The 26,643-nt window shown below is 34.3% G+C and overlaps 1 protein-coding gene and 1 long non-coding RNA gene across 3 annotated transcripts in view; one reads left to right on the top strand and one right to left on the bottom strand.

The window, feature by feature from the left end:
- The window catches only part of LOC115890471 (cytosolic carboxypeptidase Nna1-like), a 109,743-nt gene that overhangs the window by 41,980 nt on the left and 41,120 nt on the right, over window positions 1-26,643 (top strand). For both annotated transcript variants that reach the window (XM_030910711.1, XM_030910712.1), the window contains exons 5-9: window positions 763-992; window positions 2,639-2,785; window positions 13,331-13,451; window positions 19,186-19,320; window positions 19,641-19,921. In XM_030910711.1, the coding sequence (XP_030766571.1) occupies window positions 763-992; window positions 2,639-2,785; window positions 13,331-13,451; window positions 19,186-19,320; window positions 19,641-19,921 (914 nt within the window). The remainder of the gene's footprint in view (window positions 1-762; window positions 993-2,638; window positions 2,786-13,330; window positions 13,452-19,185; window positions 19,321-19,640; window positions 19,922-26,643) is intronic.
- Window positions 5,168-6,485, bottom strand: LOC115890472. The gene is made up of 3 exons (XR_004051653.1): window positions 5,947-6,485; window positions 5,733-5,882; window positions 5,168-5,677 (listed from the first exon to the last, which is right to left on the bottom strand). It is a non-coding gene; the product is annotated as an uncharacterized LOC115890472 (long non-coding RNA).

Here is a 26,643-nt window from a genome sequence, read left to right as displayed (position 1 = left end):
TAATGATTAGACTTAAATATACATTAAAATATACTGTTATTTCGAAATCTTAAAAAATATTTAATACTGCATGTAAAAAAACGCCGTATGGTAAAAAAAAACGGCGTCCAGTTGGCTGGGAAATGACGATCAATAACATTTCCCATATAAATTTACATGGAGAACAACAGCGACATTCATCATTTCATATACCATACCGACCATACCAATAGGTATGGTAGGCTATTAAGATCGGCAAAAAAAAAGTTTTTTTAATTTCACTCAAAATTGGTTTGGAGTTATTTGGGTCATAAATAACCTAAATACAAAATATTTTCTGTCTGTCTGTCTGTCCGTCTGTAACACGATAACTCAAAAACCGCTTAACCGATTTTAACCAAATTTGGCACAAAAATACTGTGGCACCCGAGAATCTGGCCATTAGTTTTTGGTGGGGATGGGGGGTTGGTAAGGGGGTATGGGAGGGAGTTAAAAATTTTTAAAAATCGTAACTCCAAAATTACAGTAGCTAGCGAAACGCGGTTTTCAAATTAAGATTAGGAATAATATCTGCAACAAAATTTGTAACAACATCAAAATCAGTCGTCGCAGTTTTCGAGATATTAACATATTTTAGTATGGGCGGCTATACGTGCCTCCCGGCGCCAATGTTTTTTTTCGATCATACGGTAGAAGTTTTATTTTTATCCGGATTAATGTCTGTATAAAACAAAAAACATTCACTGCATTTACAAACATTATACTTATTAGAATTTTATTTAGTTTAGTAGATCGAGCGTAGGGGGTAGTCGTTACCTTCTCTCATCCAACCTGTACCCTGATGACGAGAGCTTAAGGTTCGAGTCACGTTTCGAGTCAGGAAACTTGGCCAGGGCGATCAGGATCACGGCCAGTTACTACGAGCTACACCTTAGGGCCGACCTGTACACCAACAGGCACATGCAATGGTTCTATTTTAGGGTGTCCAATATGAAGAAAAATTCTCTTTACAGGTAAGAATAGCTATAATCCGTCCAACGATAAAATCCTTTGCATAGATAAAGAACATGACTACTACGAACTTAAACAGGCTTTATGGTATCATCATCATCATGTAGCCATCGTTGTCCACTGCTGAACGTAGGCCTCCTCCATATTTCTCCATGTCTCTCGATTTTGGGCCGTTATCATCCAATTTCCAGCAATCCTCTTTACATCATCTGTCCAGCGTGTCGGTGGTCTGCCTCTGCTACGTTTATCTGCTCGAGGTCGCCATTCTAACAATCTTCTAGTCCACCTGTCTTTAGATGTTCTCGCCACATGACCATTGTATTTTTTGTTTGTACTTTATGGTATATTCCATTTTATTTTAAATAAAATAAAGAGAAATTAAAACAACTTTGGTTGCACATCATAATACGACCACCAGCAAACTCCATAAGACGACGCATGGTGTCATTGATGACGTGCAACGAAAGTTGTTCTAATTTCCCTTTACAAACAAATTCACCAATAGGCTTTTGAGAAGAGACATGACTAATGTATCTGATTTAAACTTAATAATATAAGTTATAAAAATAGTAACAGCAACTTACCTACTGGAGAGGAGTCTCTATTTTCTCTATATGGGACAGGAAAGTCAATTAAAACACTAAATTAGCATCGCTTTTTAAAATTTAGATGCTTATCAAAACAAAGGGTAAATGCAATTTTTTTCTCTATTCTCTTCGCTATCAACAACATCAGATGCTGCTTCTCATTAATTTGGAGGTATACAACCAAATTCTGGAGTTGCTTATAAATCAATAAATACAATTTAATTTTTATATACTCCCCAGCACAAAAAGTTTGATGTTTCATAACTTTTTATTTTGTAATCTGATTTTTATGATTATGGTGAAGATAAATTTATTGCCATTATTTTTTATTATTTTAATGACTTATATTCTTCGGTTTTACAAGAGCTATGGCTACAGATGGAATCCCCGTTAATGCTAGCCATAGCTCTTGTAAAGTTTGTGGTGGAATAGGACGACGACGAACAGTTCTTTTAAGATCATCGCACAAATATTCGATTGGATTGAGGTCGGGATTACAAGGAGGCCCTTCCAATCTTCGTAGTCCCACCTCATCCAGGTATTCGTTAATTACTCGTACTCCTAACTCGTTACCCGGCGCAACGTGGGACCTGGCATTATCATGCATCAGTATAAACTGATTTCCAATGAAAGGAGCACATAGAACGACAACTTCTTGGAGGCCATTCTCAATATAACGGTAGGCATTGAGAAGATTGTAAAAATATCAGTACTTTATTTAAAAATGTGTAGCTCATAAAAGAATAGAGATAATAGGATAATTTAAAAAATGAAATGTTAGGAATTCCATCTAAATTACAGGAAAGTGTTTTTTTTATACAAAATGCCCCCCCAACCAAACCAAAACCAAAGTTTTGATTTACCTCGGTATAAACCCACCTAATCAAAATATAATAAACTAACACCATAATCATAAAAATCGATTTACAAATTCAAAAGTTATGAAACATCAAATTTAGTCAAAATTTTATGGTGGCCGGAATTTTGTGCCTGATTTTATATATTATGGAATGAGTTTGAATATTATGGAATGGTTATATTTGTTGGTATTTTTCTTACAGATTTTCAATAACCAATTGTTCAAAAGAAAGTAGTTTGTACAACGAAGGAATGAGACCGCTGATGTATTCGACTAAGGATTCTCAATTACATTCCATTGGATGGACGAGATGTGGAAGTAACATTTCCTATTTTTCCAACGATAACGTGTAAGTTGTTTAGATATATACTTCTTATAAGGCTTATGAAGAAAAGAACATTATCATACACAAATCGATTAAAATATTTTTAAAAATGTGGTTGTAGTATGATAGATCAAAATTGACAGTAGTGTCTTCCTTTGTGGAGGATAAGTAGGTAACTGAATTCTTCTAAGAATTTTGAAGCTGAAACAATTTAGAGTAAAAGTCACAGTAGGCTAGTTTTACCTCTTAAAATTTTAAAAAGGTCTTGAACATACTGTAAAGATCTTGGTATTATCACAAAACACTCCAATATATAGTCTATCAAATGAATAACTTTTTGACCGTTATTTTTTACCAACATGGTAAATATAAAATCCCTCTGTCAAAAAAGTTACTGATATTCTTTAAATTGAGTGCCTGAACGAATCATATAGGTAACTCTTTTTACTTTCGTGAAATAGAAAAGGAAAATAATAAAACAGGTGACAGTTCTTCATTTTCTTGCAAAAATCAACACGAAATGTCATAATTGACAAAAGTAAAATGTCATCAGCTTTTGACATTTCTCAATATTAGACCAATGCCGTGTCTAATAGAACAGCCACGGAGCGAGATTTATAACGTCACGCTAGTTAGATACTACGGATTAATAAATATGTTGTAGAATACATGGAAAACATAATTATTCCTCGTATTTTTGGTTTGTATTTTAAAAATGATATAGTTTACATGAAATATACATAATATACAGTTAATAAATACAATATAATATATACCTATTTATAGTAATAAATACTTTGGCAAATAAAACTATGAACCATACAAATACAGCAAATGTTTTACAATATACAAATGATGAATAGGCGGTGCATAAGATAATGGGTAAAATGCAGGGTTGTTAAGTAGTTTATGAAGCAAAAAACTACGCCAAAAGCTACGCGTAGTTTTTTGTATTAACTACGTTTTAAAATTTTAAAAACTACCTTCAAAAACTACACAAAAACTACGTTAAAAACTACCTACAAAAATATAGTAAAACATAAACAATTTAGACTTTAAACTAAAATCAAGCCAAATTCTTATCATGGAAGCTGATGGAAGTATGAAGTTATATTATATTTGTATAAGTTAAACAACATCAGAAAAAAAAGATTTTTTTTTCAACAAAAGTGTATTTTCTACGAAATACAAAGTAACATTGAACACAAAATAAACTATAAATTCTTATGGAGAAATTCTCCATAGACATTCTCCAGAGAATATATGATTTTTTACATCTAAAGGCACAACTTCATAATACCCCTCTTCCCAGAAGGTATGGAGCAAGGTATGGAGACATCGACGTCTTCCAAGCATTTTTAACTACTAATGAATATCAAAAATATCACATAATAAGGAACAAATTCACAAACTATAGATTTTTTATTTCTTTAAATTGATCAACAAACAAAGTTTTTAGGTTCTGTTTTCACTGTTATTTAAAAAAACTACATTAGTTACATAAACTACACATTTACTACTCGACATTTAAAAAAATACTTGTGACATGTAGTAAATGTAGTTTATTAATTACTACGTGTAGTTTAACAACTCTGGTAAAATGTAAAATATATTTTAAATTTTGGGGTTTGAAAATCGATCTAATTTAACAAAAAACATTCAATATCTACTAATAGCGATATATTATTATTTGCATTCATAAAATTTATTTATATATTATAATGTTTACTGCAATTATTAAACTAATATAAACTTGTCAAAAGATGACCACATATTTTTTTAAATTATTATTCTTAACACAAAAACTATCTACATTGACTATGGAGTACGATTTCAGCCATATCGTAAAACATTTGCTACATTTGTATGGTTCATAGTTTATCTGCCAAAGTATTTATTACTATAAATAGGTATGTTTTCCATGTATTCTTCAACATATTTATTAATCCGTAGTATCTAACTAGCATGATGTCATAAATCTCGCTCCGAGGCTGTTCTATTAGAGACGGCACTGTGTCAGCATGGCCGCAAGTTGCTAACCTAATAAAATTAACACTAGAAAAGCCCGCGAGAACTGTCAAATTCAAAGTTATTCGTTTTACAGACTATAGCATGTGAACTACAGTACATCTGCTGGATCTGTGTCTTTGAAAGGAATGCGGACAAAAAACATTTAAATAAACAGCAATATATTTTATACGTCGATTTGACGAGTGCGTCACCGCAAATCGCTCCGCCCACTCATTTTATTGGCTACTTGCAAATTTGTTGAATTTTTATTGATGGGACGCGTTGTCTATTTTTTTACGAAAAACATCGAGAGAATATCGTTTCCCCTCTCACTGATACCCCGTAGCTACAGAACGGACAGACGTACTGTACATATGTATTAAATACAATACAATGTTGTTTAACAAATATATATTTCCATGTTCTTAAATATAATTATTAAAGTCATTTAAAAGTACAAATATCTGATGGTAGTTTCGAATATTTTTTGAGATTATGAAATATCTTGTTTGAGTATCAATTGTGATTTTCCTGTACCAGGAAATTATAGTTCCAAATATGTTCATGCTAGAGTTTTCTTAAAATTTGACTATAAATCCATAGTTTTGATATCCGTTAGTTTTCCCACTTACACCAACTTTTTTGAACTAGCCAGCTAATGAACTCTATTCCATTAGTTACATTGATGACTTTGTATGTATTTGGTATTAATCATGTTGATATTTTCATTTCTGAATAGTTTTATTCCTTTAACGTATGCTTATATTTCATCTTCTTAAATCTTCTTTTTATTTGTTACTTTGTTCTTTAGTTTTCCTGATGACTTTGCCTTTAATTTTCATTTGATATCAATTATTATTCATTTCGAAACTTGGTCAAAGTCAGACATGTAGATTTTCAAAGTACCTAAAAATGGTTATTGTAAATACTTCATATAAAGTGCAATCATCTCTTATTTTACCATACATCCTTGGTTTCATTAGTTTTTCTAATTGTTTCATGCCTGAGATTAATGATTAAAAGTTATGTACGTTTTCATTTTTCCTTAAAGAACTTATTTTCAATCTTCATTAAAAACTCCATCTTTATAATAATTATGATTCTATTTAAACTACAAAAATAGTATAGTTCTACATATGTTACTATAGGTTATATGTAACGAAAATATCATCTACCTTGTGAGGTTGTTTCAGGTTTAAAATTATTTGTTACTGATTATGTTGCTGATGAGCTGATTTTTTTATTTAATCTTGATTCCTCCTTATACAGCAAAATAATGTTCTGAATATGCTGTTGTTGCTGGAAGCTCCCAAAAACCTCGTCTGCAGTGCTATAGTCCCTGTTTCTATAAGTTCTTCCGATTCAGTTCCGATTCCTTGTTCTTTATACAAATAAAGCACTTCAACATCCGATCGCACACCCGTAGGTTTATCCACGTTCTCTATTTTCTCATCACTGGTCTTCAGAATGGTCGAGTAATACCCGATCCCGTGATTCTGGACCTCAGGATACGTTCGCGACTTCTCCAACGATTTCAAATCTTCCTCCTTCTCAACGTTAGTTACGTTCTCGGTGCATTTCGTGCTGTTTTCAGGGCCGGATTTAGATAAATTCATTTGAACGATACGGGAATTTTGATGAGCGGATGACGTGAGGCGAAAATTTTGACAAATTCATGGTCCGGCGGCGCGGAATGACATGCGGGACGCTGACTGCCCACCTGTTGATTGCAGGTTTCTTTTTTTGTCTTGGCAACGAGCCGGTGCGTCGCGATTAGCGTATTTTTAAAGGGTGATGATGTTTTTGTGGGTGACGCAAATCGTAGCCGAGAGAGTTCGTCTGCGTTCAAGGTTGGAATAGTTTTTATTAAGGAGGTTGACCCTGAATTTGCCGCTTTGTATTTCTGGAATATCGAGATAAAATAGAGAAAGGTTTGAAGGTAATTTTGAAGCCGAAATAAAGAACAATTAGTTATTAATAATGAAAATATTTAATTATCAGGGAAGATTGTAGATTGTATTGGTGGGAAAAAGTTATTCACCGCGACCCTTTGAATAAGAAGACTAAGGAAGGAGCACATCAAAAATCTTAGGTACACCGCGATGGGCCTCAAATATGGCCGACTTAAATTCTGGTTTATCAGTGTCGTTCTAATTTTATTTAAAAAATGTAAAACTATGATGTAGGGTAGACGTGGGGTAGACTCAATAATTTGTTGTTTTATTTTACGTTGTGAATAAATGTTGGTAGTTATTAAAATTGATATAAAAATATATAATTCTAATAAAAATAGATAAGTTATAATAAGTATTTATTAACACAAACATCCGATACGCTACTGAAGCAGGTAAGTCAAATTAACGTATCTAAATTCTTTGACATCTAATCTTTGACAAGTAATAAATAAAAGCTAAAAATGCAAGAAAAATATATAATTTAGTTAATTTAAGTGAATTTCATATTTATGAAATTCACTTAAATTAATACGTGTAGTAAACCGATCATTTGATCGGTTTACTACACGTATGTATATTATATAGTCACTTACTAGCGAAAAGTTGTTCCATTATTTCACTCAATTTTTGCCGAGATCTACCGCACGCTACACAACCAACTATTTTAGAGTCTTTTTCGATAAATCGCGATAGTATCACTGTTAATTTAAGTTCTGCCACAATTTCCATCTAGATTTACTACCTTTATACAACTATCAGTAGTAGAATAAATAATAAATAACATAAAATAAGCTCCGTAAAGACTGACAAATCCACAAAATTTCAAATCAAATTCAAATGTGTCAAATGAATCGTCAAACAGAACTGTCAAGGATCCCCACCCTAGAGAGCTTTTATGGTGGCTTTTCCGCCCACCATGCATGAATACATGGATAGCATTATGCTCCTTCCTTAGTCTTCTTATTCAAAGACCGCGACCTTATAGATTGTGTCCCCTTTTCTTCAGTTATAACTCGTTATACAGTCTCAGGGCTTAACCGCCTCAGATTCTGAGGCGGTTTTACAGAGGTTTGTTTATGGAACGAATGGTTGTCGTCTCGGCGCACTCAGTGATGAGGTGTTCTGGTGAAGATGGTTGTATTTGTATTTGACTAAGAGTGGGTCCCATGGGACCCTCCACTGCGGCCGCGAGGGCCTATTGTGGCTCAGTTTCTAAAAGCTCTTTATAAAAGGAGCGTTAAAGTTCACCCTCTAGACCCAGCCTTTTAACATAGGCCGTTATGTCCGAGGGTGATATGTCTCCCAGGTCTGATAGATCTAGCATGGGTTTGCCAAACATCTCAAACCTGGTAATGGTCCTGCTCCCAGCGGGGCAGGTACATCTAGCATGGGTTTACCAAACATCTCAAACCTGGTCCTGGTCCTGCTCCCAGCGGGGCAGGTACAGTACGTCTGTCCGTTCTGTAGCTACGGGGTATCCGTGAGAGAGGAAACGATATTCTCTCGATGTTTTTCGTAAAAAATTAGACGACGCCTCCCATCAATAAAAATTCGACAAATTTGCAAGTAGCCAATAAAATGAGTGGGCGGAGCGATTTGCGGTGATGTACTCGTCAAGTCGACGTATACAATATATTGCTGTTTATTTAAATGTTTTTTGTCCGCATTCCTTTCATAAACACAGATCCAGCAGACGTACTGTACACATAACGTGCTTCATTGTTTCGTCATCCAGAGTCGGCATTCGGCGTCTTCCACCAGTCCCATCCTCTGTATGTGTGATATCAGTCGACAGTGGCCCGTGTATGGGAGTGACAGTGAGTGTACGGCGCTCCATTCCTACCAGCCTTAAGGAGTTCTCCTGTTCTATGTTTGGATGACCCTGCTAAGATTTTCTTGGCATGTTCCATACCGGGACTGTCATTCCAGTCCCGGAACGTCGCACTCCTAACCCATTCGCAGAGCCTTCTCTTGCGAGATTTTTTGGAACGCTAAGTGTCGGTTCTGGGCCCACGAATGGCGAGCCTGCACTAATTTTGGCGAGGGAATCAGCACGTTCATTTCCCTCTAGGCCGACATGTCCCAGTATCCATATTAGCGACACTTTGTTCCTATTTCCTAATATATTGAGTAGTTTCTTACAATGAAGAATCGTCATAGACGTGCTTTTTGTTGTCTCAAGTGCTTTCAACGCGGCTTGACTATCCGAAAATATGCCTACATATTGTTTTCCCGTATTGCCGTTCTACCAGCATTTGCACACAGGTTTCAATAGCATATAGCTCAGCTTGGACAATGGTGGTGTGTTTTCCAAGACTGTGATAGATCTCGGCCTTTGGACTGCTGCAGTAAATTCCTGCGCCAGATCCTTTTTCGTTTTTGGATCCGTCGGTGTACCAACACATTTCCGCATGTAATAAACCGTTTCTCGACTTATCCCATTTGTCCCTATTCGGAAACAGGACGTTGTAGGTGCGAGTCAAGAGTTGGACTGGTGATGTGAGATACGAAACCATTCCTAAAATCTCATCCGACTGTAGTTCGTCTACTAGTCGGTTTTGTGTGAACATGATTGTTCCTTGGCTTTCTCGTGCCAGATTTAGAAATCTATATGTAGCCCATCTCGCCTCTCTTTCCAAAATAATTTGACGGCGTGGAATGGAAGGCACCAGTCACCGTTAAGCATGCTTATTGTTGTAGTTTCGAAAATGTATTCTGTGCCGTTGTTTGGTTGGCTTTCTGCCACCAGGCAACTGCACCACACGTGAAATAGGTCTGATGGCTGTCACGTATAGCCAGTACATATTTTTGGGGTTTAATCCCCAGTTTCTACCATAAATTCGACGGCATGCCCATAGAGCATAGACAGCCAGGTGGAGATGGTTACGCAGGGCGTTTCCTTTCATAACCTTTTTGGTGACTGAATACGTGATGTTATCTCTCTTCCGCACCTGTGATATTCAAAAATTTCATTACTTTGTTGCATCTTTACTTTTTGGTTGTCATTGTTAACTGAGTCTACAATTCTTCTCCATTGCATTCTATTGTGAGGTGCTTCCTCCCAATGATTCTGCATGCCTATTCCCTTTAAGTTTTTATGGAAAATATTCTTGTATCTTTTGAGTTTTCCACTCAGTTTTCTCTTATCATCTACAAGCTCACCGTAAAGAAAAGATTTCGATTTTCGGTTTTCTTGCATCCTGCATGCGTGACCAGCTTATCTTAAAAAGGATTTAGTAATCATAACTTCAGTGCTCTCTCAGCTAGCTTTCTCAAGGACCGATACGTTTGAGACATGGTGATACCGTTTGATTCTTAAAAATTGTCTAAGGTGCCTCTGTTGCAACTTGTTTAATGCGTTCATGCGGACGAGACCCAGGTTTCGCTTCCATATATCATAGTGGGGATTATTATTGCTTGGTATACAGCAAGTTTCGTTTTTGCGCTCAAGTCACGATTGCAGGAAACCCTGTCTTTTAATTTCCAGAATGCTCTTAAGGCACTGCTAATTCTGTGCTGAATTTCAGAGTCGATATTGGCCATTTCCGAAATCAAACTGCCGAGGTAATTGAATTCCGAGGTTATTTTAACAGGAACTTCAGTAGATTGAAGCTAAGAAAAAACAGCGAATGCACATTCTGCGGAAACTGTGATACTTAATAATATTTGGCATTAGTTTTCAAGTTAACATTTATAGATGTATAAAATGAGATTATATCAAGTCTGGAAATTACAAAATTTTCGCTTAACATTTCATATAATCAAAACTTCAGAATTCGGAAACGGTTGAATTTAGGTACATTATGTGTATTACGATTATTGCTTAAAATTGAAGGAAGAATTGAAATATGCAATAATAGACAGGGGCTTGCATTAAAAAAAATAAATTTGATGTGCCACAACTTCATGGCCGACTCTGTATACTTAAATTGACTACTAGCTACTAGACATTTAAAAACCCTATAACTTTTATATTTAACTTTTTGCGGTACCTTGTATATTTTACCTAATAATCGACTGTTCCCATACATATATCAGCGACGTATAAAATGTACGAGAATTATTGAAAAAATGTGAGAGCCTATTGAAAATAAGCTCACCCAAGCTTCAGCCGGTTGAATCGGAAGTGGCTGACAGTTTGCTTATTTTGCCAGAAAGTAGAGTAAAAGCAAGTATCTACGTAATTTATTTTAATAACTTTTTTAATTTAAAACAGTGAAAACAATACAAGAATACATTATACTACATATTATTTATTTTCGTGTTTTCCGCTGTCCAAAAGATGGATAGGTTTATATAATTTCTGCCCACTAGTGTATGTGTAATTGGCATTTTAATATCTTCTGGCATTACTCTTAACATGTTTAATGGATGTATTTTTGCCAAAAACATAAACTATGTCAAATTTATCGAAACGCGCATAGTTAATTTCAAAAGTGTGCGTACAAGTCAGTGTAAATAATAATCCACCTTTTATAAAATTTACCATTAGACATAAATAAAATTATAGGTATATGCTTACTAATCAGGGTTCGGAAGTAGTTACTTAAGACGTAATTTACCTATTTAAAAAACTCCTATGGGTATTTCGCCACTATTTTTTTTTTGTAATTTACCTGATTAACTACATGTAGTTTTTTTTTCTCAAACACTACGTCTTCTCCCTTTTATTACCTACATGAAAACTACTTTAATAAACTACATATTGATATTACGATAGAAAAACCATCCTATAAATAAAAATGTTAATTTTGATAGAAACATGTAATCTATAGGCTTTTTATTTAATTAAAGAATTATAAATTTATAAAAAACAGATCATAATGGATAACACAATTTATTAAAATTATAATAAATAAAATAATATGAAAACTCAAAAGATTTTAACACAATCAAAGTACAAATATAAAATATCTTATAAGATTTTAATCACCTAGTTATTGAAGGATTAGTAATTTTTGTCAAGACATAGTAGAAAGTATTTTTCAACCTGGTTTATAATATGGTAGTCAGTTTAATAATTTCCCGTTGTATGAGGGCTCTAAATAATATGATGTGAATGTTTGGGTGTAATATGTATTTTCTAAAACCTCGCCTCAAACCTGCCACAAACCTTTGTTATTTGAAAGTTACATAAACTACATAAACATGGCAAATATAAAATCCCTCTGTCAAAAAAGTTACTGATATTCTCTAAATTGAGTGCCTGAACGAATCAGATAGGTAACTCTTTTTACTTTTGTGAAATAGAAAAGGAAAATAATAAAACAAGTGACAGTTCTTCCTTTTCTTGCAAAAATCAACACGAAATGTCTTAATGTCAAAAGTAAAATGTCATCAGCTTTTGACATTTCTAAATATCAGACCAATGCCGTCTCTAATAGAATAGCTATGAAGCGAGATTTATGACGTCACGCTAGTTAGATACTACGGATTAATAAATATGTTGTAGAATACATGGAAAAAATAATTATTCCTCGTATTTTTGGTTTGTATTTTAAATATATATATATATATATATATACCACCTATTTATGGTAATAAATACTTTGGGGCAAATAAACTATACTGAACCATACAAATGCAGCAAAGGTTTTACAATATGCAAATAATGAATCGGTATATAAGATAATGGGTAAAATGTAAAATATATTTTAAATTTTGGGGTTTTAAAGTCGATCTAATTTAACAAAAACATTCAATATCTACTAATAGTGATGTATTATTATTTGCATTCACAAAATTTATATGTATATTTTGCAAGTATCAATGTTCGAAAAATTATATTTGCAAATAATACAATATCATAGAAAAAAGGGCGTCAGTGATGGCTATGAAATCAAGATCGCTGTCATTTTATCGCTGTCATTGGCTGTTCTATTAGAGACGGCATTGCGTCAACATGGCCGCAAGTTGCTAACCTAATAAAATTAACACTAGAAAAGCCCGCGGGAACTGTCAAATTCAAAGTTATTCGTTTCACAGACTATACTAATGATGTGTGATAGAGCTGCAAGCCCACAGAAAACTTAAGTCTTTTTTTTATTTAAATCATTCTAATGGCTTAAGCTTCCTTCAGAACCTCGAAATTAGTGGAATAAATTTGTGTGGTTTCTGGTACACTTTATACTTTTTAGTTTACGATCATTCGCAATGTCTTAAAAACACCATCCATAGAGAAAGCCCAATATTTAGTTTATAAAACAATAAACTTTTGATTTCAAACCACAATTTCTCTTGACGGGCGCTAATCAAAGGCCAAAATTACATTCCTCGCAAAATTTAAGTATAATTAGTGCAAAAGTTAAAAGTGTGTTAACTAGTTAAAAGTGTATTTCCACTAATTGAAAATTACTACCACTAATTTTGATGTTGTGAATGCTTACTTAGTTCTACGCTAATTGAAACCAATAATTTATTCCACTAATTTTGAGGTTCGAAATAAAGCTTTAAGTCATTTGATTTTAAGTCATTGTTCGAAAGCTGACTTGAAAAACTTGGTTTATTGCAATTCTCACTGCTAATTCTCAAAAGAATCGTCTTAGTATCGTATTATTGCTAATTGAATTTCAGGACATATTATGTAAAATCTTCATTTTTTTAGAACTTCAGAGGACCCTGACCAACCTCAGACTTATACGTTAACATTTACAGTAACGTTTCCACATGAAGATGATGAAGTTTATCTGGCTCATTGTTATCCCTACACGTATTCTGATCTACAAGTAAGTCTAAAAATAAGTTTTATCTTTCTATAATACTCAAAAGAAACTAATACTTCAATACATTTTTTAATCACGTGATTAAAAGTTTATTTGGTATGATCTATAGGTAGGTATATGATTTCAATAAATATTATATGTACCGTGTGTGACTATTTTTTTTGATCCCGAGTGCTTTTCAAAAAATAATAATAATAATAGCTCCCGTATATAGCGTTTAACGCCTTGGGAGTAGCTATACTAGAGCCGTTCGGTATACAAGGAAGGTAATGTGGCTAGCACTACGCTTCAACCGCCTATTATTACCTCAGGATTGTGAATCCCAAGTACTCATTTAAGGCTGAGTCGACCTAGGTACCAAAACTATTTTTATTTTAACAAAAATAGTTGGCTGATAAAATGCCGTGTGTGGGATTCGAACCCACTACCTTCAGATTGGTAGACGAGAACCTGTACCTCTACGCCACCGAGCACCTTTTTTTTCTTTTTTTCAAAAAATATTCTAATGTTATTTCCCATGACAATTGCTTATCTACCATTAGTTAATTAATGGGAGAACAAACAAGTGCCCAAAGGATCCTAAATAACGGTTTACCACAGGGCTCCGTCCTGGCCCCATTGCTGTTCAGCTTGTATATCGCTGATATGCCTCACACATTCTCCAGGAAGTTTGGATATGCAGACGATTGGGTCTTAGCGACGCAGCATAAGAACTTTGAGGTAATGGAGGCAACTTTGTCGTCTGACTTGGTGACCTTAAGTACATATTTCCGTAAATGGAGACTGCAACCAAACCCTACAAAAACCGAAGCGACATGCTTCCATCTCTGTAATAAATCGGCAGGCAGACGACTTGACGTCCGTTTCGAAGGAAATCGACTCCAACATAATTAGTATCCAAAGTATCTTGGAGTCACATTGGACAGAACGCTCACCTATAAGCGGCATCTGGAAAACACTGCAGCCAAATTAAAGACGAGGAATAATATCCTTCACAAGTTGTGTGGTACTACCTTGGAATCCTCGGCTGACACGCTCCATACATCAGCTCTTGGACTGGTTTACTCAACAGCAGAATACTGCGCCCCGGTCTGGATGAATAGCGTTCATACGAAGAAAGTCGACGTGCAGCTGAATAACACGATGCGAATTGTCAGCGGGACTATAAGAACAACCCCAACACATTTTCTGCCTATCCTGAGTCATATTCCACCTGCGCATCTGCGTCGGAGCAATGCTCTCCTCCGGGAGTACAGGAAGGCAAACAACAACCCCCAGCTCCCTATACATCGTGACATACCTGACTTGGAGATGGATAGGCTTCGATCCAGACACCCAACAATGATAATAGCCAAGGAATTACATAACATGGGCTTCAGTCTAGTGGAGTCCTGGAAAGAACAATGGCGAGAGACATGTCCTGAGCACCGTCAAGCCCTCCCCTGCATCACCAAAAAACCGCCTGGGTACCAGCTGCCTCGCAAAACATGGTCATCCCTCAACAGAATACACACGAAAGATGTGCAGACTCTCTTCACAGATGGGGTAAGATACCATCACCCAGGTGCGACTGTGGAGCCGACAGACAAACCGTACGAAACATAGTGGAGGAGTGCGAGATAAGAGCTTACGGTGGAAACTACTCCGATTTCCTGACTGCTGATGACGCTGCAATAGACTATATACGTAATCTTGACGTTTGTATTTAATCTCACTGTATTTGTCTCCTGTTGCGCGTATTTTGTTTGTGATATACCGTGTTCTTTTTATATTTATATATTTTATATCTTTTTGTATTGTTTATATTTTTACGTGTATTATTTTGTAATATCTGTTAAATGATGTGCTTGCTATACGATAAGTAAATAAATCTACCATTAAATAATGCAAATCAAAGGACTTTTCAATCATATTGTATTATAATTTATCACCCAAAAATGTATATATATATATATATAAATTTTAATTGTTCTGTCATAGACATATTTTGTATATTACGCAAATTATACTGGTATAGCTAATTATTTATAGATTAATCTAAACTAGAACGGAATAGGACTGTTACACGTAATATTGGCATAAACAATAAATCACATTTTAAACTTTTGCCATTTATTCAATAATTTTCTAAAGTTAGTTTGCCAAGCGTAGCGACCTATAAATATATTTTTTAGTTTTCCAAGGATTTTCCAGAGGAAGGACAAAACGAAGTATATTTCCCGAGATATTTTGTAATAAATTATGTAGACTTAGCGTTTGACAAGGGCTTCAAATATATCTTTGTCAAGAATTTTAGTTAATACTTCTACGCTTACTGTGACGTCGTTTCTTTTTTTGATTGTGTGGTATGTTTGCACTGTACAGGGTGGGCCAAATTGGACGTTCTTAAAGGGAAACACCCTTTTCTATAGGAGACATAACCGCTAAATACTTCTAATTCTTGTCTAGATTATACGGGCAATATAAAAATAAGAACCTTTCTTCTTCCGCAAAGATAAAAATCCATCAGCAGATCATCAATAAGGGGTCCAAACAAACTAGTTAAAAGTGGCAAACTTAAAAATTCTGTAATAACAAAATATCAAGTGTGCTATATTTTTGGAAAGGTAATTTTAAGCCCCTTTCAGTTAATTAAAAATATACAGGGTGTCCCAAATAAAAAATCAAATTTTCTGTTGATAACTCTTAAATTATTATTTTAAAAGAAATTATACTTAAACCATTAAATTCTACTTAAAAAGGTGCTTTGGAAATATTTTCATAAAAATACAAAATTTTCCATAGCAAAAAAGTTACAGCGATTTGTTAAAAATGCACAGTGTGAGGTTTTCACCATCATGTTTTTGATAAAAATTGAGCTCCAGACACCGATATTAGTTTTTGCCTATGTCGTTTAGAGAAGAGTGTTTCTCTTTAAAAGCGACCAATTTTATCCACCCTGGACATCAACAGAATCAACATGTGGTTTCTATCTTGGCTCAGTTCAAACAACACATTCAAAAATGTTGACGTAATAAAGTGTTTACCAATACTTCCTGTGACATCACGATAAAAATCTATATAAAAATCAAACGCAATATATTATTGTTTTGGAGGTTATATGCGTGATTTTCCGCTAAGTGCCAATTAAACATTTTTAGTGAAAATTGTTGGAGGCAGGCCAATTTTACTATCCACCTGCGCCTTTCATTTATTATTTTCCTAGTAAATCAATTTGATCTACAACTATCCGGAAAAAATAATTTTTATGAAAGTAAAATTCAGTTATCTTTGTAACGATATAAACAAACTAATCAGAGAAGAAAACACTCAATCAGAAAACAACAACAACACAGAGACATTATAACATTGATAGACTGAGGGAACCAGCAGTTGCAGACAGAATGAAATTCGAATTAACAGAACTATGGGCAAGTAATAACAACAATCACGGACTTAACGATAGTCCAGATGACATATGGAACAACATAAAACAAAACATTCTGACTGTTTCCAATGCTTTTCTGACACCAACAACAACAAAGAAAAACAAACCATGGATGACCGATGAGATACTCTCCCTCATGGAGGACAGAAGAATTGGAAAAGTCGAACAACAACAACAAAGATACACCGAAATAAATAAAACTATTAAACAACAATGCCAACAAGCTAAAGAGAACTGGGTAACTGCAGAATGCCAAGAGGCGGAACGCATGCATGCTCTGCACGACTTTGTAAATTTTCATAGAAAACTCAAACAAATTACTGGCATCACAAAAAAGCACCTGCCCTAAAACACAATGGGAAATTGATTTTAGACCCGGTAGATCTGTGCAGCACATGGAAAAGCTATGCACAATTATTATTTGAAGACCAAAGAGAAGACAGACAACCTCTCAATTGTGAAGACTGGTCGGGCCCGGAAATTCTTGAATCTGAAGTTCAGCATGCTATGAAAGCTATGAAAAATCGAAAAAGCCCCGGTCATGACAACGTGCATGCAGAAGTTCTTAAAATATTTGACTCAAAGCATCTCACATATCTATTCAATCGAATATACGATACGGGTAAAATTCCAAACAACTGGCAAAAATTAACTTTTATAACAATTCCCAAAAAGGCATCTCCAAAAGACTGTAGTGACTACAGACTTATAAGTCTAATGAGTCATGCTCTGAAACTTTTTTTTCGAGTCATGCATGCTCGTATATACTCGAAATGTGAAGAAAAAAGACACAGAGAGACACAGTTCGGCTTCATCAAGGGGCTGGGTACCAGAGAGGCTTTGTTTTCAATCAAGCTACTAATCCAGAAATGTTATGATCAACGCCAAGATGTTTTTGTGTGCTTCATAGATTATCAGAAGGTTTTCGACAATGTTAAACACGATATTCTCCTAAACAGACTGCTCGAGATAGGAATAGACGCCAAAGACATTAGAATCATACAGGAACTATATTGGAACCAAATCGCGGAGATAAGAGTTAACAAAAATTTATCCACAGACACCTTCAATGTGTGTCAAGGAGTCCACCAGGGCTGTATACTGTCAGCAATACTTTTTAATATATACGTAAATATCGAAAAGATATTTCAAATGGCCCTGGAAGGAGAAAGTGGAGGAATTAAGATTAACGGAGTTCCAATTAACAATATAAGATATGCAGATGATACGGCAATACTAGCACCAACTTTAGAGGATTTCCAGCAAATAATAAATAAGATAGGGGACATGGGAAATCGTTTCGGTCTTAAAATCAACGCTGCCAAGACCAAACTTATGGTAATAGGACGCCAGCCTACAATCAACACCGCATTGACCGTGGATGGAAATATTATAGAGCGAGTTCCACGATTTAAATATCTGGGTGCCATGATCAATGAACGATGGGACTGCGATGAGGAAGTTAAACTTAGAACGAATTATGCAAAGTCAACATTTTTTAAACTTAAAAACTTCCTATTAACACGCAGTCTCCCGCTAACACTTAGACTACGGGTAGTAAAATACTACATATGGCCTATCTTACTGTACGGCGCAGAAACCTGGTCTCTCAAGGCTAGAACCCTGAACCGCATCGAGGCTTTCGAAATGTGGACTCTCCGGAGACTCTTACGTGTGCCATGGACCGCACATGCCACCAACGAAGAAGTTTTAAGAACTGCAGGCTATGAACGAGAAATGCTTAACATAGTTAAAGAAAGGAAAGTCTCATACCTCGGACATATCCTTAGAGGAGATAAATATTACATTCCTAAGCTGATTCTACAAGGAAAAATAGAGGGACGGCGAGGCCCAGGAAGAAAACAACATTCCTGACTAAGAAACATACGGGATTGGTGTAACATCAGCGACGCAGCCACCATATTTCGAAGAGCCGAAAACGGCAGTCTACACATTGTATGAAGAGTACAGACAATCGCCAACGTGCGGCTAAGCACAAGGCACAGGAAGAAGAAGAATCAGAGAAGCGAAATAACGTCTAAGCTTTGAATAAAAAAGATTAAGAGTCCATTTCACTAGTCCGAAAAAGTAGCAAAATAAGCGTTCGGCATTTAACCTTTTATATAAAACTGGCTATGTATTTTTACACAAATGAAGAAGGAAATTAAAAAAAATAAAAAAATGTTTGAGTCTGGCCTGCATTTGATATGCTCCTTCCTTAATTTTTTTATTCAAAGCCAAATTTAGCAATTTAAATTTTTAAAAAAGTGGAATAAAGAATTACAATGATTTTCTTTAAATCTATTTCAGGAACATCTCGCCGAGATCCGATCACATCCGGTAAAACAGACGTACAGTACTGTAAGACTACTCTGCAGGACATTGGCTGGAAATGACGTTTATTTTGTTACTATTACATCTCCACAAGTGCCAGGTGAACCAAAGGTAATATGGTTTCATTATAGAAAACCGAAATATAAATGAAACTTCTACACCCTGTATCTCCGAAACTAAGCATTTTAGAACATACATTTATACGAACTTTTTCACTTATTTTTATCTACAGAATATGCTTCCGAAGTTTCCCGAATGCAGTTCGGGCCACCCTGTATAACAATTTGTAATAAAGTTGTTGAATAGGTGCCTTCCATAGACACTAACCAAAATAACTGACTTTGTTTTAATTCATAATTTTGTTTTTTTTTTCCTTTTTTTTTGTTTCATGTTTTTGGTGGTATTTACTTTACTTCAACAATTTCCTTTAGAAAAAAAGAGCTGTTGTCATCACGGCCAGAGTCCATCCAGGCGAAACCCCCTCCTCCTGGATCATGAAAGGCATCCTGGACTTCCTGACCGGTGACTCGGCACCCGCCAAAGATCTCAGGGATAAGTTCATTTTCAAGATAGTTCCTATGCTGAATCCCGACGGTGTGATAGTCGGGAACAACAGGTGCTCGTTGTCTGCCAGGGACCTCAACAGACAATACAGGACCGTCATGAGGGACGCCTACCCCTCCATTTGGTATACGAAACTAATGGTAAGAAGGTAGGTATGTCATGTTTATTGAAAAAATAACATTCAATTTCTTCTTCTTCTTTTACTTATTTGAGATCTTTCGATCTGTTAATTTTAAGGTTGCCTCTGTAGGAGTTCTTGGGAGGTGGACTGCCAACTGTCTTTCCATCTTTTTGCAGGTCTTCCAAATTGTGTGTCCAAATTTTGACAAGTTTTCAAAAATGACAGTTTTGTTTAGACTGACGTTTAATTTCACTTGACTTCTCGGTGAATGATTTCTTTTTATGGGGGTACATAACATCTAAAATTTACGGCCATGAAGAAATTCAAAACTTGGAGCAGTTAAGGCAGAAAATATTTAATGCCTTTGACACTGTCACCACTGATATGTTATCCAATGTGAGGAGGGGATTTTATGATCGTTTGGGTTATTGTTTAATGCAAGAGGGAGGCACTTTTGAACAATTTTTGTAATTTTTGAAATTTCATTATCCTGTTTTTTTGCCGTTTACCCATTACCTACCTTGACGAACATGAGAAAACGAAGGTCCTTTTCAGGACCACAAATATTTTGATTGAGAAAATTGGTAACTTTTTTTTGGATTAAAAATCAAAAGTTGTTAATATAATATCAATTTAAAAGTGTTTTAGTAGTTTTAATACACACCATGATATAAAATTTATTATTATTATAATGTACATTATTAATACTATTGTTCATTCGAAATGGCAATAAGGCCCAATTGCAACAATGATTTAAATTTTTCTTAAAGATAAGTAGAGCTTAGAATGAGCTTTATTTATATTTACTTTAATATTCACCTTAAATGAGGGAATTTGACTGATACAATTTTTGAATTTGAATTGTTTTTAATGATACTAACAATTTTAGTTCAATTTTTAATAAGATTTATTTAATATTAATAGAAATCCAAGAGATTTGAAACCTCTTTTAGCGATTTATAACATTCTCAAATGAATTACAGGTGCCCTTATTTTCTATGAAAATCACACAGCTTTTTTCATAGTCACTGCACTTGCTATAGCTATAAAAAACTAATTTTTTAAGGTGTGAAAATTGCGACACACACTAAATGGACTTGATTTTTCATATGTCTCGAAGTCTGTGGACCTTTTTGTATGCCTCGATAACATATTGGTGCAGATTATTTTCACCCAAACAAATAATAACCCAAACTATACATTGATGCGGATTGTCTATGAACTCTTTCTGAAGGTCACAGAAACCTGAACGCGTAATTCAAATCAAAAAATCAAAATAGTTTATTTACTTTTTTTTAAACATTAATATACACAATAAACAAAGAGAAAAAATTAAGTAAATGGGACTGTGTCGCGATTATAAAAAAAACCGATACACAAAAACAAAAACAGTAAATGTTTTTGTGTCGCACAGCCCTGTAAATATTTAAAACAAATATACATGCATAAATGATACAAAGATTAATACAAAGAATTCAAAATAAAATACATAAAATATACTCAAATACAAAAAAAGAGAATGCAATCAACGGGAATGACCAGGAGGAAGGCTAGGGCACCAGGGAAAAGTTAAATTAAGTTGAAATCATCAGGTTATTATTAAAATTAAAAACTAAAAGGCGACGAAAGCAGGCAGGCAGGTTAGTCACTCGTTTAAATTTCTAACGGTTTTGTTTTTGTTGTTCTAAATATATAGACTTGACACTATTTACAAATTTTTCATATGAAAGCTCTTGAACGCATTTAGGAATCTGATGCCACAATTGAATCGCTACAAAGCTGAAAGATCTCTGAAATGCCGCAGTTCTGTGCTGGGGGACTTTGAAATTATTTACATTTCTGGTAAAATAAGAATGTTCATGAGAATTGAAAAGTGAATTTAAATAGGGTGGTTTTCCGGTTTTTAAAACTTTATAAATAAATGATAACATATGACATTTACGTCTATTGCACATTGATAATATAGAATTACTATTTAGGTATGGTGTAATGTGATGTCTATAGGGTATATTAAACGAGAATCGCATACATGAATTTTGAATTTTTTGTATAGATTTCGCTAGCCCTGCAGATAACGAGGCATCATAGACTATATCACCATAATCAAACAATGATAAAATAAGTGTATTGCATAAGTAATATTTAACAAAAGGTGGTAGAAATTTTTTATAAATATTTAGTTTTTTTAAGCGACAATATGCATTAGTAAGTTTATTTTTAATGTGTGAATTGAAAGTAAGTTTTGAATCGACATGTATTCCCAGATTTTTGGCCTCAGCAACTACAGGTAGCAAAACATTATTGATCTCAACTTTGAAATTTTTTGTAATACCCGTCACTCGAGCCTTGCTGGATTCAAAAAAAAGTACACAAGATTTCGAAGTATTTAATTTCAGATTATGATCTGTAGCAAATTTATCAATCCTATTTATATCAATATTATATTGTAAATTGGATATGATATAATTCTCGTTGGTGAAAGATAGATACAATTGTGAATCATCAGCGTATTGTTGTAACTTAGAATGCGATAATTCGTCATTCATGTCTGCTACATATAAAGAGAATAATAGCGGGCCCAATATTGATCCCTGAGGAACACCAGCGGTCATAGGAGTATAAGGAGATTTTAGCAGACTAAAGTCTTTTTTTATGCCAACACAATGCGATCTTTGAGTAAGGTAAGCACGTAAAAAGTTAACGGATTGTTCAGATAGTCCAAAATAATGCAACTTTGCTAGTAATAAGTTATGATTTAACGTGTCAAATGCTTTGCTAAAATCAAGCAGACTTAAACACGTTGTTTCTTTCATTTCCTGGGAAAGTCTTATATCATTAATAAGCTTAACAAGACATGTAGTTGTACTGAAATTTTTACGAAAACCTGATTGACAATCAGGAATAATTTTCATTAAATCGGTGTAAGTAATAACTTGATTACAGATATGTCTCTCTACTATTTTTGAAACAACCGGCAAAATACTAATAGGTCTAAAGTCTTCCTGATTTGTAGGATTCGTTTTTTTTGGAATAGGTATTATGACAGATTTTTTCCACAAATCCGGAAAAACATTCTCAAGAATACAGGTATTTATTATATTCATTAGTGGTTTCCCACAAAACGGCATGCATAGTTGTAGATCTCTTATTGACAAATTGTCTTCACCAACCGCATTTGTTTTAATTGACTGTATAATTTTATGTAATGATGTCTCATTAATTAATTTAAAGTTCAGTTCTGAAGTAATATTTTTGTGCCTATTATTATTGTAAAAAAAAATTTTTTCTATCGAGGTTGTGTCGATTATTCTATTGCAACTAGCAAAAAAATTATTAAATTTTATAGGATCCGCAATTTCAGGTGGAACTTCAGAGGTTATTCTATGAGTGAGATTTAATTTTTTTGCTGCTTTCCAGAAGTCACTACCCTTTTCACTAGATAGAGACTTAAAATAAGAAATTTTTTCACGGTTAATAGCATGTTTAGTGTAATTTCTTAGATCACGATAATATTTAAGCCGAGCATCCGTCTTATTTTTTAAATATTTCTTATGAGCATTATCCCTCAATTTAATCAAACACTTAATAGTGCCTGTAATCCAAGGTGTAAAAGGCTTAATTTTAGTTTTTTTTTGTTTTAAGGGTGCGTGTTTATTAATAAGATTTGAAATATTATTATTAAATAATTCTAATTTTGTGTTAATATTATTTGTATAATAGATGGTACCCCATGGTAATTCTTGACCGTCTTGTTGAAACTTTTCATAATCAATATTGTCATAGTTCCTGTATTGCATATATTTTTCTTTATATTCGGTAATGGGTATATTAAAATTTCCAAATATTAAACAGTGATCTGATATAGTCTCAGAAATATTAAAAGAGTGACTACTTTGGCAGTAAAGATTATTGTCGGTAATTATACAGTCAATTAGTGTAGATGCGTTCGTGTTCATATCTATCCGCGTAGGTTCCGTAATATGCTGAGTTAGATTAAAGGTATTAAGCAGTTCAATCATTTTTAATTTAGTTCTTGAGTTTTTTAATAAATCGATATTAAAATCTCCAGTTAGAATAATGTGGTTATAATACGGAACAGTAGCAGATAACATGTTTTCTAGAGTGTCAAAAAAATGCTCTAAATTCGACGAAGGAGGTCGATATAAACTCACAAATAGCAAAGTTTTCTTATTTAGGTTGATACGTACGCCAACATATTCACAACTCTCAGAGGTTATTCCAAGATCCACAATTTGACTACTAATATGTTTCCTTACATAGGCTCCCACGCCGCCACCCCTGGCCCCACGATCCTTGCGTATTAGATTATATCCCTCAAGATTAAAAGAACTTGAATCCCAGTCAGATGTTAACCAGGTTTCTGACAGTCCTAGTATGTCAAAGTTGCAATCATAAATATAATTAGCGAACTCGTCAAACCCTGTATTGAGTGATCGAACATTTAGATGAGCAGTGACAAGGCTCTTAGTTTTGACAATTTTGGAATTATGGCCTACCTGCGCAATATTATCACCTAATATCATTGAGATGTCGCAACCCAGTACCCACGCCAGTGCCTAGCTCCCATCGATCACACCCTCTCAGATTATAGCAAACATACATGCCCATCAAAAGCAGTATCAGGAATGTTTAGCCGTAAAGTACAATTTATATTATTCATTACCCAACTTATATAAGATGAAAGAAGATTTTATAGAAAAAATACAATAAGTCACAGCTATATCTCGCCGCCTACTATAATCAAATAAAACTTACATACAAAATTTCGTGTTCATTAGCTTAGTAATTGAAGCATCAATAGAGAATAAAAAATTAAAGTTCAATAATTCATAGATATATTCACCCGCATACTAGAATAGGCAGACTTGAAATGCTTATATCAAAACGAAATTAATATACACTTTCCCTCAAAAAATAGGTATTTTCAATAGAAAACAAAAGTATAAGCAATAATTCCCAACCATATCTAATACGTATAACAATTGCTAGAAAGCCAATACATTAAAATATGAAAAACAAAGTAATATTATGCAGTTTCTTTAAAAAATAGAAGCATTCAAAACAACGAATTATACAATACGCTTATTATGATAACTAGAAGAACAACTCCTTAAAGAAAAAATTAAATATAAATGTTTTTTTTTAGATATTCAAATATCTATAATATCCACACATTTTTTTAGATATTGAATTTGGTATAGTGAATTGATATATAAATTAGTTAATTGAAAGAAAATCAAAGACAGTACCTTGAGAAATTAGTCAACGAGGTATCACACTGAACTAGGCTTTTCCAATCAGCTCACTGAGTTTTTCCTGAGAAAAGACAACCACCTGCACACCTTCACACAGAACAATCACCTTCCCCGATCTTGTCCAGCAGTGATTTCGAAAGTGCCCACGGGCAACTTTAAATAGTTTTAAATTCTCGGCCGTAAGCAATTCAGTAAACAAGACATTTGAACCTTTGAGCAGTTTTTTGCTATAAAATATTTGATCTCGAAGCCATCGACAACAAAATGAAACTAAAATAGGTCTTGGTTTTTTGTCTCTCGTATTAGTGGTACCCAAACGATAACAATAATTTATATCGTTTTTTTGCACATTTATATTGATTTTGGAATGCATTAGATCGCATATGGCCTGATAGATGTCAGGTGAGTCCTCGTTCACACCGTGCACCAGAATATTATTGTTGTTTGTAGCGACCTCTATCTTTATTTGATTCATATCCTGCCTTAAAGAGTCCAATGACGTCATTACAGTTTTTTCGAATAATGAGAATTTTTCGGATAACTTCAGTAAATCGCCATTTAAGACATTGTCTTCGCTGGCACTTGTCCTTGCCATGGATTTTTCTTGTAAAACGTTCCGGAAGTCATTAAGGTCAGTCTTAAACTTGGCAGCCATTTCTTCCATGCGCTGGTTCAATATTTGAAACTCTCCCACCTGCTTTTTAGAGGAGTCCTCACTTTTGCCTCCACCTCTGGTCATCATTGCACTACTCTTGATCACGAATATGACACTTTTTCTATTTTTAATAATAATTACAGGTACTATAATTGTAAATTAATACGACTGCCGCTAGCACATAACCTACTCGGTACGCATGCTTGACTCGATCGTAATTCGGTGTTCTTTCGCATCTGTTGTAGTTAATTTGTGTCATGGTAGTGCGACATATCTATTCCTAGGTATCTGAACTCTGATACCTGCTCAGTAATTTTGTTTTCTACTACCAGTCCCATTCAATAACCGATATTCATCGAGGTCACCTTTTCTATGATGATGTCCATTAAAAGATTGAATAAGAAGGGACTAAGGCTGTCTCCTTGTCTAATGCCTCCTGGTGTTGGTATGTCTCGTGTTAGATTATTACCTGCTTTCACTTGAGTTGTGTTATCGATATTTAGCTTTCTGATGATTTTCACAATATTATCAGGCACTTTTCTTACCCATTCAATTTAATACCGGAAAACTACTTATAGCACAGAATATCTAGCTACGCAACAGAAGCCTCGTTACATGCATAAAATTGTAGGTAGCAAAAGGAGACAGGCTTTAAAAGCCTGTCTCCAAATCAGATATTTTGATGTGGTAGTTTCGCTACTACATAATAGAGGGCAATAAATCTAAAAGAATTTTGTGCAGTGTTGCCATTGTGTAATTCAAATCGTAATACTTCCTGATAAAGCCTACCTTCAAATTTGCTACATCATTTAAACATA

The sequence above is a fragment of the Sitophilus oryzae genome, unplaced genomic scaffold (genome assembly GCF_002938485.1).
Source record: "Sitophilus oryzae breed Bouriz unplaced genomic scaffold, Soryzae_2.0 scaffold_866_pilon_pilon, whole genome shotgun sequence".
Classification (NCBI taxonomy): Eukaryota; Metazoa; Arthropoda; class Insecta; order Coleoptera; family Curculionidae; genus Sitophilus; species Sitophilus oryzae.
This window is presented reverse-complemented; position numbering and strand designations above follow the sequence as displayed.